The sequence below is a fragment of the Chiloscyllium punctatum genome, chromosome 31 (assembly GCF_047496795.1).
Source record: "Chiloscyllium punctatum isolate Juve2018m chromosome 31, sChiPun1.3, whole genome shotgun sequence".
NCBI classification, from domain to species: Eukaryota; Metazoa; Chordata; class Chondrichthyes; order Orectolobiformes; family Hemiscylliidae; genus Chiloscyllium; species Chiloscyllium punctatum.
In genome coordinates this window covers 72,559,146-72,573,115 of record NC_092769.1, presented here as the reverse complement: position 1 = coordinate 72,573,115, position 13,970 = coordinate 72,559,146, and the positions used below count along the sequence as shown (strand labels likewise).

Below are 13,970 nucleotides of genomic sequence, written 5' to 3'. Positions count from 1 at the left end.
CCCTTCACATTCTCATCACTCTCTGGATGAAAAGGCTTCTCCTTCTTATCCTTGTTGAACTTGCTAGTGACTATTTTGCCTCGATCAACCCTGATTCTGGTCTCACCTGCAACTGAAAATACATGGATAAAGCCTTTCCAAATCCTAAGCACCTCATTGAGGTTGTCTCTCAGGCTTGCTCCTCATTTCCTGATGGGCATAGTTCCTCCATTCTGGTATAATTGTAAAATATTTAATTTTCCAATCAACTTTGAAATGTACATTATGTTCAAAATTTTTCCCTTTAAAACATTGAAAAAGCAGATGTACATCCCTGAATCAGTTCATGTCATTCTAGAATATTTCATACGTGCACAAATAGGAATAGTTTGGGCCAGGAATATGCAAGTGGGATTGGTTTAGTTTGGGGTTATGTTTGGCATGGGCAGATTGGACCGAAGAGTCTGTTTCCATGCTGTTTGACTCTAAGCATTTTTATAATGCAAGTTAGGCATTTAAAATTAATTTATCTTTTCCCATTTAAAATTCCAGTTTTTTTTCTTTTAAAAGTAGTTTGATTTTACATGCATTACAAGACTTTTACTCTGCTCTTACAGGAGGCCATTTGGCCCTTTGTACATCTACTGGGTCTCTAAGACTAATGCACCCAGTGCTGCTCCTTTACCTTCTCCCATAGCTTTGTTCATCCTTTTTGATTAATCATCATATTCTCTCTTGAGAATAAACCTACCTCCACTACATGTTCAGGCAGTGTAGTCCAAATCTTTAACCACTTGCTGTGTGAAAAATGTCTCCTTCTGCCACCGTTTCATTTTTTTGTTCGTTACCTCAAACTGTTCCTGATCCTTCCACTCATTGGGATCTTCAATTTAGGCCATTTAATTGTAAATCCATTTCAATTCTCAGTTGAACTGGCATAAACTGCTTTCAATTTTACATCAGTTATTTTAATTCAGAATGTTTCCTTTTGTCAAACAAAATCATGTTGCAGCTTTATAGCAAATATTGCTTTTAAACTGACTCCTGACCTCTGACAATATGGAAGTTGTACCGGGATTTCAATATTCCGTAATGGTGCTTGGGTAAAGATTACAAGCTTAAGCTGTGAAGGACATCCTTCACATTGTGTCTTCTGTTGGGACAGAAATTTGTTATCAGACACTATTAATTCATAGCAGTGGAATTGTAACATTTGTAACTGGGGATAGGGTGGCATAATGGTAATGTCACTGAACTAGTAAATTGGAAGTTCAGGGTTATGCTTTGCAGATATGGGTTCAGATCTTACTCAGGCAGTCATAAAAAAGCTGCCTGATCCCCTGACGTTGTTTAGGGAGGGAAATCCACCATCCTTAACCAATTTGACCTTCTTGCAGCCTACTCCAACAGCAATGTGGATAACTCCTAACGCCTCTCTGAAATGGCCTAACAAACCATCTTTTAAAAGGTGAACAGGGAAGGATAACAAATGATGACTGCATCTCACTAAATAATAAAGTTATGCAGGTCTGACTATAGTTATAAATTCTATACTTCCAAATGTGTGGAAGTATTTCAATTCATTACAAAATTAACATACCAGAACTGGAGGATACAGATCTGTCACTGTATGGCACTGGCATACAGCGCTGCTGGGTACAGTATTTGGAAGCAGAGGACAAGTTACAGATGTGTTATTATATAACTGTATAATCATACTGGTTGGACCCAGACTGTCATTGTGCAGTTATTTTAACTATCTGTTTGGACATGTTATAACATCTCTGGGGCAGATGGGACTTGAACCTGGACCTACTGGTCAGGGTCAGGAGTCACAGAACACCAGGTTATAGTCCAACAGGTTTATTTGAAATCACAAGCTTTTGGAGCACTACCCCTTTATCAGGTGCACACTTCACCTGATGAAGCGGCAGTGCTCCAAAAACTTGAGATTTCAAATAAACCTGTTCGACTATAACTTGGTATCATGTGATCTCTGATCTTGTCCACCCCAGTCCAACACCAGCACCTCCACTCAATTGGCCAGAGGTAGAGGCACTACCACTGTACAACAAGATCCTTCTCTCATATTGTGTAAACCTAAGATTCAGTATTAGTGAGCATAGATTTGTTTTGTACAACTGTTTGGTGCAAGTGCTTATGGATCCGTTCTGTGTGACTGGTGTAGAGTATTGATGGATTTTGCTCTGTATAATGGGTATAGTGCTCAAAGTTTGGGAGAAGATTCATCTTCTGGCTGCTGGGTGCAGATTCATCCTTCTATGATCTGGGGTCGTAATACTGGTGGATACAAGTCTGTCCCTGTGCAGCACTGGTTATGGTGGTTGGTGGAAATAGGCCTAGAGGGTGGAGATCATGGTGCTGGTGAGTGCAGGTCTATTGCTGCATGATGGGGCATATGCTGCTGCTGAATTCTAGTCTATCCCTGTGTTATGGGGTCGCAGTATTGGTGAGTGCAGCTCTGTTTCTGTACAATGGTATTGGTGCTGATGGTGCAGGTCCCTCCCTGTATGAGGGGATAGCATTGCTTATGAGTGCAAGCCTGCCCTACGTGATGAGGATCACATTCTGGTAGATACAGCTCTGTCTCATTAACATGAGGGTACGAACACAGTGCTGGTGAGTACAGGTCTATCCCTTTTTGTGCGTGGCTACATTGACCTCTTCAGAAAACTCAGATCTTTGCAGAATTGAGAACTAAAATCCATTTTCTTCCACTTAACAATCTAATGATAATAACATTTTGAACCTCCATCTTATTGAGTACAGGTATTTCTATATAACAGATGTAGGTCTTTTGTATTGTGGGTGCACATTTGTATTGTGTGACCTGGTGGGCACACATTTGTTCCAGTATGACTTTGGTGGTGGTGGTGGGGTGGGTGGAGAGTGCAGTGCTGATGGGCATGCACATGCCCAATATAAATGGGTTGGGAAGTCATGGTGCTGGTGTGTACAAGTCTATCACTATATTATAAGTGGTTACAATGCAGGTCTGTCATTGCATTACACTAGGTGCAGTATAGGTGGATACAGACTGCCATTGTATATTGTTGGAGTATGTTTGTTTTCTATATCTAATGCATGGATACAAATGTATTGATTTTATTTTGACCTTGCAATGATAATAGCACTTTATTTTGAAGGACAATGCCTGGGCAGCAGCCGCAGAAAGACAAAGAAAAGGAAGAGGAGAAGGCTGATGAGGAAATGGAGCAGGATTCTCCAGAGAATGAGGAGACCTCGGATGAGGAGACCGGCAGTACTTCTGCATCTGAGGAGGAGGGTGAAGACAGCTCAGGTTGGCAAAGGAGTCTGAATTCAGCCACTTTTTAAGTACCTTTATTTGAATGTGTGTGGGCGTACACATGTTCAAGATTTTGAATTTCACTACGTATTGTGAATAGAGTCATAGAGATGTACAGCATGGAAACCAACCCTTCGGTCTAACCTGTCCACACCGACCAGACATCCCAACCCAATCTAGTCCCACCTGCCAGCACCCAGCCCATATCCCTCCAAATCCTTCCTATTCATATACTGATCCAAATGCCTCTTAAATGTTGCAATTGTACCAGCCTCCACTACATCCTCTGGCAGCTCATTCCATACACGTACCACCCTCTGCGTGAAAAAGTTGCCCCTTAGGTCTCTTTTATATCTTTCCCTTCTCACCCTAAACCTATGCCCTCTAGTTCTGGATTCCCCCACCACAGGGAAAAGACTTTGTCTATTTATCCTATCCATGCCCCTCATAATTTTATAAACCTCTATAAGGTCACCCCTCAGCCTCCGACGTTCCAGGGAAAACAGCCTCAACCTGTTCAGCCTCTCCCTGTAGCTCAGATCCTCCAACCCTGGCAACATCCTTGTAAATCTTTTCTGAAACCTTTCAAATTTCACAACATCTTTCCAATAAGAAGGAGACCAGAATTGCACGCAATATTCCAACAGTGGCCTAACCAGTGTTCTGTACAGTCGCAACAAGACCTCCCAACTCCTGTACTCAATACTCTGACCAATAAAGGAAAGCATACCAAACGCCGCCTTCACTATCCTATCTACCTGCAACTCCACTTTCAAAGAGCTATGAACCTGCACTCCAAGGTCTCTTTGTTCAGCAACACTCCCTAGGACCTTACCATTAAGTGTATAAATCCTGCTAAATAATGAACTATTATTGTTGAGGTTGCACAAATTTTGCATTCATACTATATGCTATTCTTTTAATTTACTCATTAATGAAAGATTCAAATTACAGATAATATAATTCAGTTAATGAAGCAGTTCAGAGTAAGAAGGGAATTGGATGGTCAGTAGTAGATATTTGAAGATAAAAGGGTAATTTGAATTGCAAGCTGTCACTAAAGGATATCAGAATGGACACTAACCAGGCTGAAGAGACTTTTGGATATGGTAGCATCTTTCCTACTGATGGAATTGTATGCCAGCTTTTTTCTTTCACACTCCTCTCATAGTCAGAACATTGTGTTTGAGCTCCACTCCAAGGGATGAACAAATTTGTGTTGACATTCCAATGTTATACTGAGGGAATGCAATTCTTTCAGAAATTAGATGTTAAGCCAAGTCCCTGCTTTCCTGATATTAAAGTTCCATTGCTCCCTCAACCAAATTCATTCAAAACAGAATAACTGATGCTGCTGGCTCACAATTGGTGTAAATGTAACAGTAACTACATTAGTTCACTTTATTAAACATCTTGAGACTTTGAGAAGCTAGATACATGAAGGAGAAAGGGATAGAGAGGTAGTACCTGATATGTTATGATGAAGTGAGGCAGGAGAGACTCACATGGATAACAAGCATTGACAAACCTTGATTCGGTTGTAAGGCACAAGTCTGTGCTGTAAATTCTGTGATTGCGGTAAGGTGATAAAATGAACAAATATGGGACTTTTATCTGGAGTTATTTGGATTGATCTGACCACATACATGTTCCTTTTTGCAGAAATGGACGATGAGGACTGTGAGCGGCGCCGCACAGCGTGTCTGGATGAAATGTCGGATTTGGAGAAGCAGTTCACGGATCTGAAAGAACAGTATGCTGATAGCCTCTTTTGAATATATCTCTCCGGTATTCTCCTCTCCTGAAGGCGCTGCTTCCTACTAAGCATGGGCTTCACAATGCTGTCTTGCTCATCGCCCGCGGGACCGTTCTTGACTTGTGAGGCAAGGGTGCAACATGCGTGTGTAACTGTCACTGGATCACAATTTAAGATTGGAAAATCCCTTTAGATATTGGGTGTGGACAAAGTCAGACTGGGCTCTGATGCTGCCCACAGTTGAATAGCCACCCAGCACTATCTAAGTTCCCACGCAAAGACTGGCCATTTGGCTGAGGTACTGGAGGGTAGAACTCACCCCACCAAGAATCAGCATCTTTAGGAAAGGAGGGTGAAAGCCAGCAGAGATATTTGCTACAGTTTGAAAATTTGGTTGGTAAAAGTTAGGCGGAGGATTTACTCTGAGAAGGTAAATAGAAAATGGAGGATAAAACTGGCAGCTTCTCTTTTGCAGACTGTACAAAGAGAGATTGAGTCAGGTTGAAGCCAAACTGGATGAGGTGATCGCAGGGAAAGCAACTGAGTACTTGGAGCCCCTGGCTGTCCTGCAGAAGAACATGAAAATCAGAATGGAGGTGGCAGGTAATGTTTGCATCACTGATATCCCAAGCTGTTGGACATGGCAGTCAGCAGCTGTGGGCGAGGGAGGGCATTTTAGAACTATGCTTAGTTGACAAATATTCATTTTAATATCTGTGGAGTCATGGCAGTGACAGATTGTGTAAGAGAGATTACAGAAGTACTCAGCACAGAACCATCTTGGAGACAGAGTCTGTAACTGTACCACAGCACTTTATAATAATTGAATGATCACTGCAGAGAGATATGTATCCAACAATTGTGACAACAGGAAGTTTGTGTTTCTGATGTATAGATATGATGGGAAAGTTGTGTTTGGGAGAGGTGCAAAGGTGAAGGGTAGTGTAAGTATCATGCTGATTTCCACTGTGCCTGAATTCAACCTATCCTCCAGTAAAGCCCAGTAAATTGCAACTCCTTAAAGTGTGGACTGGAAGCTTTGCAGCACGTGGTGATGTTTATATCCGGTGAAATGCTGCTGTTCCAAGTTCGAGGCAGGTCTGGATGGTATGCTATGAGATTAGCTATGTCACATACTGATTTGGCATTATTGTACATGCTGAAATTATCGCTCATTGGTAAGTTTGATCTTGTCCCAATTCTGCATCTGACAGGAGTATATAAAGATTTGTGTTTGGAAGTAATCAGAAACAGGTACGAGTGTGAACTGCAGGGAGCTCGACAACATCTGGAGGTAAGGACAGTAGGGAAAGCGGGGCAACAAAACTGAATCCTCTAATATTTCATTCTAATTTTGCCTTGTGTTCATGAGAGCAGTTTGTTAAACTAATCCAAAATCTTGGGCACAGCTGAGAATTGCTTTGATAGTTTCTACTCTTCAATTGCCTTGCTGGAAAACAGTTCCACAAGTGCTTACTACTATCTGGTAGATAAGAACTTTGCATTTCTGATTTTTGTCATTCCTTTAACACCCAGGAAATTCTAACAAAGTGCTTTAGAGAAGCACAATGGGTCAGGGCCATTGATTCAATGTACATGAACATGAAGAAAGAACAGATACAGCAAAGAATCAGTAATTTGTCAATGCCTGAAATCAACCCATTGCATTACCTTGTCTTGACACCCACATATTTTCACGTGATATGGGCCATCCAAAACACATGCTTCATATAATGTGTTAGTTCATTTGAGAAATATGTTCAAATTTCTGTAAGCAGAAACATTTGGAGGTTGTTTGCAGACAGTTTGCCTCTTAAAGGCTAATTTCTCCCCATTCTGTTTTGGTTGTGGGTTCAGAGTGAGAAGCTGTTACTGTTCGATAACATGCGGAATGAGCTATTGGAGCGAATTCAGCGATTGGAGGAGGACAAGCAAAGTATAGACATAACCTCTGGTCAGTATTCCGCAGCTTATAACTTCCTAGTCTACATGAATTTCTACTGCTATCCTGAAGATGTTGGTAGTTGTTGGGATATGGTTTCCATGTCCACTGAGCACCCTCTGGTACCTCTCACGTGTGAGAAACAGAAGACTGTGAAGCTGAACCGTAGGGACTGAATTCTGTGTAAGGTGGTCGAAACATTGTCACTTCAATCTTCATCAGGTGAATTAGAGCTAATCTTGTGGAAGTAACTAAAATACTATCAGAAAGGGTGTTCTGAGTCACCACCAGTTCAACTCCAAACTTTGGAGTAGAAATGCAAAGACGCAGACTTTTGACACATTAATGCAGCACTGTTAGAAACTGATATTAAGTTGAGGTTAAAATACAGAGCTAAAAGGGACACTTAACAGGTGGCAGAGCTGCAGGTTTCTATGACGAATGAGGGAAATGGGTTGAATGGCTGCTACCTTCAGCACTTACCTGTTGAACATACTGAGCTGATTTAGATAATTGCATTCAATTTAATAATTTTCTTTCTTTGTCAGAATGGTGGAATGAGGAGGTCCGTGGGAAACGGAACAAGAAGAAATGTGACACCTTTAAACCAGAAAAAAAGAAGAAGGCAGCGACTGTGTCTGATATCCTTACATTTTATTTTAATGCCTATTGTTTGGTTCCAGCATGTTGCTACATACGGATCATTTTATGATGTTTGATATATGTGCCAGAACCTTCCTGTCAATGAACGCGTCTATAGGTTCAGGGTAGAGGTATGATTCCCTGTTGTAACCTACCCTTCCTGTGAATCTTGATACCATAAGGTGTGGTTGAGGCAAACACCATAGTGCCTTTAAAGGGAAACTAGATAAACATGAGGAAGTAGTAATTAATGTGGTACAGAGAAGGCACAGCAGAATATGAAGGTTTTTTTTTGTGAAGCCTGAGCACCAGAGTGTGGTCCAGTTGATATGATTCTGTGTTGCACTCTCCTATCTCATAGCATTGTTGTTTATATTTTGGAAAATTCCTGTATGCTATTTTTCTTTTCTTCCCCTCACCATTTCTCTCTCTTTCTCACTCTTGACTTTTCAGTCCTCTTAGTTTACTTCTCTGCCAGGTATCTATTCAGTTCCATGTTGTTGTCCCTCTCCATTGTGTCCCTATAATCGATGCTGTTTTTTCTCTATCCACTGCATAAAGTGGTTAATTCAAAACTTACTGTCCCCTGTAGCCACCTTCCTTACCATACAGTGAACTCTCACCAAACTGCTGTCATTATATTGAACATATTAAGTATGAGTTTAATGCCTAATACTTCTGTATTCTTACAGAGAGAAAGACTCTACCCAGTCTCACCTAGAAAGTGTTACCATTTCATCTGGACAGTGAGGACAGATCAATTATTGGATAGCTTAGTATTAGAGGTACTCACGTGCCCAGGATTCACAATTTAACCATGACTAAGACCATAGAGAAGTACGCCATTCAGCCCATTGAGTCTGCTTCACTATGCATTGAGGTTATGGCTGATCTGATATTCCTGAACTTCACTTTCCTGGGCCTTTACCCATAATCGTTGATTCCCTTACTAATTAAAAAAATCCCTCTATCTCAGTCTTGAATATATTTAACAGCACAGTGTTGACAGCTTTGCATGGTAAAGAATTCCACAGATTCGCTATCCTCTGAGAGATTCCTCCTTATCTCTGACTTAAATGTGCAACCCCTTATTCTGTATTTATATCCTCTGGAACTTGACTCTCCCACAAGGGGTAATAACCTTCCTGCAACTACCTTGTCAAATCCTCTAAGAATCTTGTGCTGTATGTTTCAATAAGGTTGCCCCTCATTCTCCTAAATTCCAATGAATACAGGCTTAACCTACCAACCTCTCCTCATAAGACATTCCCTCTGTATCTGGTATCAGTTTAGTGAACATTTTCTGGACTGCCTCCAATGCCAGCGCATCTTTCTCTAGATAAGGTATCCAAAACTGTTCACAGAATTCCAGTTGTGGTCTGTATAGTTGTGGTAAATCCTCCCTAATTTTATATCCCTTACCCTTTGAAATAGAGTCCAGTATTTCACATGCCTTCCCTATTACTGCTGAGTTTGGATGCTAGCTTTTTATGATTCATGAACCAGGACCCAAATTCCTCTGTTCTATTGCTTTCTGCAGTCTTTTTCCAGGAAATAATAACCAGTTCCCCTGTTCTTTCTGCCAAAATACATAACTTCAAATTTTCCCACATTATATTCTGTCTGTGAAGTCTGCCCACTTGCTTAACCTTGTCTGTGCCCCATTACAAACTCTTTCTGTCATCCTAATCACCTGCCGTTCCACCTATTTTTCCATGATCAGCCAACTTGTCATAGAATCATACAGCATGGAAACAGACCCTTCAGTCCAACCAGTCTGTGCCAAACATAATCCCAAACTAAACTAGTCCCATCTGCCTGCTCCTAGCCTGTATCCCTCGAACCTTTACAATATTCATGTATTTATCTAAATGTCTTTTAAATGCTGTAATTGTGCCCACATCCACCACTTCCTCCAGAAGTTCACCCCACAAGTGAGCCACCCTCTGTGTAAAAAAGAAAATTGTCCCTCATGTTTTTAAAATCTCTCTCACCTTAAAGATGTGCTTCTGAGTGTTGAACCCCCTCACCCTAAGGAAAAGACACCTACCATTAAGCCTATCTATACCACTCATGATTTTATCAACTTCCTACGCTTCAGTGAAAAAAGTTCTAGCCTTTCTTTACACTCAAACCTTCCATACCCAGCAACATCCTGATAAAACGTTTCTGATCCCTCTCCAGCTTAAATTTCATTCCTAAAACAGGGCGATCAGAACTGGACACCGTATTCCAGAAGAGGATGCACCATTGTCACGTACAACCTCAACATGGCATCTCAATTCCTATACTCAAAGGTCTGAATAATGAAGACAAATGTGCTAAATGCCTTTTTAACCATCCCATCTATATGTGAAGCAAACTTCAAAGAATTATGTGCCTGAACCCCTAGGTCCTTTTGCTCTACAACACTGCCCAAGGCCCTACCATTTCCTTTAGCACATGCACTTTCCTGATCTAAGTTGTTAATATATTTTATAAATAATTGTGACCTGAGCACTGATCCATGTGGTACTCCATTACTTAGATTTCCAACCACAAAATACTCCGCTTATCCCAACTCTTGTCTATTAGCTAGCCAGTCTTCTATTTATGCCTAATATACTACCCCCAATGCCATGAGATCTTATCTTAAGTAGCCTATTGGCTGGTACTCTATGAAATGACTTTTACATCCACCACTTCCTCCTTTATTTCCTTAAAGAGTTCTAGTAAATTCCTTGAGCATAATTTACCTTCATAAAGCTATGCTGACGGTTTGATTATATTATGTATTTCTAAATTCTCTGTCATTTCATCCTTTATGATATTCCTTAATGTTTTCCTAGTGTCAGATGGTAAGCTGGCTGGCCTGGAGTTACCTGTTTTTTTTTGTTTCACATTGTTAAATAAAAGTGTAACAGTTTTCCAATCCTCTGGGACTTTTCTAGAATCTAAGGATTCCTGGAAAATTACTTCCATTGCTATCTTTGTTGCTATTTCCTGTATGCAAGACGCATCCAATCAGCTTCTGGGAACTTGGCAATCTTTAGCCCTATTAGTTTTTTTTGTTTACTTGTGGAACATGACATTGCTGGCTGAAGCAGCATTTATTGCCCATTCCTAGAAGCTCTTGAGAGGATAGTGGTGAACTGCCTTCTTGCACTGATGCAGTCCATTTGCTGTAGGTAGACTCTCATTGCCACCACAGGGGGAATTTCAGTGAAGTCAGGATAAAAAGTCATCAACTTTTTATGCTGTTCGAATTGTTGTTCTCTTTGTTTATTCCAGTTGACACCTTCCATTCTTTTCACTCTGATTTGTTTCTCACTTCTGTTGCTTCAGTATCAAGGTGAAGGCTGTCGTTCTCCCTCCAAATTGCTTGATTCCCCCTTCCAAAAGTAGATTAACTAGTTATTCATCAGAATGCTGATAGTAGAATGGCATAATAACTATTACTGTACATCTGATTCTTGTGTAAGAAGAGTTTTAAGGTATTTCTGAGATGCAAGGCGCTGTAAAAATGTCCCTGTCGCTGGTGAGTGACTTGGAAGGGAACTTGCAGGGGATAGTGTTCCTGTGTTCTGCTACCCTTGTCCTTCAGCTGGAAGTGGGTACGTATTTAGAATGTTCTGGAAGTGCTAGTTTCCCTCACACTCAAGTGATAGTTATTATATTTATTTCCTTCGATTAGTTTGTAATTTTGGAATGCTATTAGTATCTTTGTAAATACTGATGCAAAGTATTAATCAAATCCTCAGCCGTTTCCTGGTTCTGCATTATTATTTCTCTATGAACATTCCCTCGAGGCCAATGTTCTTTGGCTTCCCGCTTTTTAGAAATCTAATGAAGCTCTTGCTGTCCATTGTGATACTAAATACTGACAGGCCAATATATTTATATGCTTCAGATATTAGTTATGGTGTCATTCTGGTATCAGAAGGCTGAAAATTCAAACTGCAGTACAGGGCGATACTGAAGGAGCACTGCACTTTTGGATGTACTGCATTTCAGTTGAGGTGTTAAACTCTGTCTGCTTTCTTGAGTGAATGTGACATTTAAGCTCTCTAGTGGCAGTAGTAATTGTTGTAGTGCAGTTAAAAAATGAAAATTTTCATTTTTTAAAACATTTAACTTGTGTTGTCTTGTACTTCAGAGTCAGATGTTTCCTAACAGATTTAAGTTTAAGCTAACAGACCACCAACTTTTTATGCTGTTCGAATTGTTGTTCTCTTTGATGTTTATTCCAGCTGACACCTTCCATTCTTTTCGCTCTGATTTGTTCCTCACTTCTGTATCAAAGTTAAGGCTATTAAGTCATCCTCCAAATTGATTGATTCCCCCTTCCAAAACTAGATTAATTAGATTATTCGCTAGAATGCCAATAGTAGAATGGCATAACAACTGTCACTGTACATCTGATTCTTGAATAAGGAAAGGCTTAAGATGTTTCTAAGATGGAAAGCTGCTATAAAAATTTCCCCGGAGCTGGTGTTCTTGAGGGACAATTATGTCCCTTTAACAGGACAGCTATTCCCCTTTTTCTGAACGTGGTAAGGTATGGAATGGGAATTATAAGTAGCGTCGGCATTAAATGGTTAACATTCTCTGGTCTTAATTCCTTAACATCATTGCACGGCCATACATTGTCTACATGTTGCGAGACATTGATATCTTGGAGGACTGGACTGCAATTAAAAAGGTAAACTCTGCTGTGGATCACTGTACCTATATGTCAATTGTCTGCAATACTTTGGCACCCTCTCCACTCACTTCCCTTTCTCTGAAGTTGCTCCCATTTCCTTTTGCATGTTTCCTTTTCTGTTATGCTTTCAATTGCCTGGACTTTGTTATTTCACATTTCCTAGCTATCCCCAGCAGCTTTTTAATCTGTACGTTTTTCATTCCCTTTATGCTTCAAGTTTGCTGTACTCTCCCTGGCAACTTACTTCATCCATTTTGTGCTTACCAAGTTTTGATGTCCTCACTTTCCCATCCCTCTCTAGTTCCTAGCCCTCTGCGCTCCTAAATCTTCGCATTCTCTGTTCCAGCCCAGGTCTTGAAGAGTTCTGCGCGATTTATGCGTTAAGTGGGCAGGACCAGGGTCTGTCTTTGTTTGGAGGGCGTGTGGTGTAGTTCAGCAGTGCGGGAGACTATACAGAATCACTGGGTGAGGTGGGTTTTACAAGACTGTTCCACTGATGGGGAGTCTCCCTTGCTATAACACCTGTTGTGAATTTGATTCTGCCCTATCTGTGATAATCCAAATAGATTTCCAGCAATTGCTGCAAGATCATGAAATGTGCATATTCTTCACTGGTGTTGAGAGGAGCTGGGACATTTTGGATTCCACCGCAGTCCCATTGCAGTTCCTGATCAGTTATCTCAGTGATGCTTTTTCCACATGTACAGAGATGCTGAGTTTGCCATCCTGCTGCAGGATGTTCTGTAAAACCAGCAATAAAGCTGCGACTTGTTTGCCCTCTTCAAGTGGTGTGGAGTTCACATTTGCGAAGCACGTGACTAAGTGTGCTGACATTGCAATGCAGCAGAAATTGTGGTCCTGGTTTTGAAGTTGTTAAGGTTTATTGGGAACTTTTACTGCCCTGATGAATTCCAGAAAAACCATGTCACCATTGTGTCTTTCTGTTCTCTCTTGCGCCGAGCTAGACAACCTAATAAAGATACTTTTATGCAATCAGTTTACTTGTGCGTTGCCAACTGCATTTTTATAGTTGGAGGTGTTTTTGACTGTGGGTGGGCCCATGTCTTGATGTTGCTGGTAGAAGCAGTTGAGGTTATGCATTGAGTAGCCTGTCAGTGTTGATGAGTAGAAAGATATCGCAGGTATATGATAAATCTTTATTTTCTTTTAGGCAAAAGCAGTTGTCGCCCAGCAAAAGAGAAAATCAGATGGTAAGTGAGGCAATTTCATTGGGCCTTGGCAAATATGTGCAGTAAGTCCTTCACAAAACTCAACATCAGAGACTGTGAAATTGGGAAAGTCCAAGCTTCTACAGGCTGCATAGAGGAAAGATGACTATGCATAAATCTCACTCTACTATTTCGCTCCCCAGGTACAGGTACTGAAGCAGCCCATGGTAAAAAGGCAAAGACCTCATCTCAAGTGCTAAATGACACAGGTGAGTAGAAATATTGGGCTTTTTCCTCAATCTTCACCTTGCACTTGCTTTCTGTCTCCCTTTTCTTGTACTCAATGTTCTCCTTGCTCTTCAGCCTACCTCTTTCCTCTCTTCCAGCATTATTTTTCTTTCCCCAGTCTCAAAGTACTCCTAAATAAGCATTCATATAGGGCAAAAGTCCCTTATGTCTGTATCTTTTAG

At 40.8% G+C, this 13,970-nt stretch overlaps 1 protein-coding gene across 2 annotated transcripts in view; it reads left to right on the top strand.

The window, feature by feature from the left end:
- Window positions 1-13,970, top strand: part of LOC140457063 (breast cancer metastasis-suppressor 1 homolog) — a 38,491-nt gene that overhangs the window by 20,663 nt on the left and 3,858 nt on the right. For both annotated transcript variants that reach the window (XM_072551027.1, XM_072551028.1), the window contains exons 2-10: window positions 3,147-3,301; window positions 4,970-5,060; window positions 5,539-5,666; window positions 6,278-6,357; window positions 6,921-7,017; window positions 7,554-7,646; window positions 12,264-12,328; window positions 13,503-13,542; window positions 13,704-13,769. In XM_072551027.1, coding sequence (XP_072407128.1) covers window positions 3,147-3,301; window positions 4,970-5,060; window positions 5,539-5,666; window positions 6,278-6,357; window positions 6,921-7,017; window positions 7,554-7,646; window positions 12,264-12,328; window positions 13,503-13,542; window positions 13,704-13,769 — 815 coding nt within the window. The remainder of the gene's footprint in view (window positions 1-3,146; window positions 3,302-4,969; window positions 5,061-5,538; window positions 5,667-6,277; window positions 6,358-6,920; window positions 7,018-7,553; window positions 7,647-12,263; window positions 12,329-13,502; window positions 13,543-13,703; window positions 13,770-13,970) is intronic.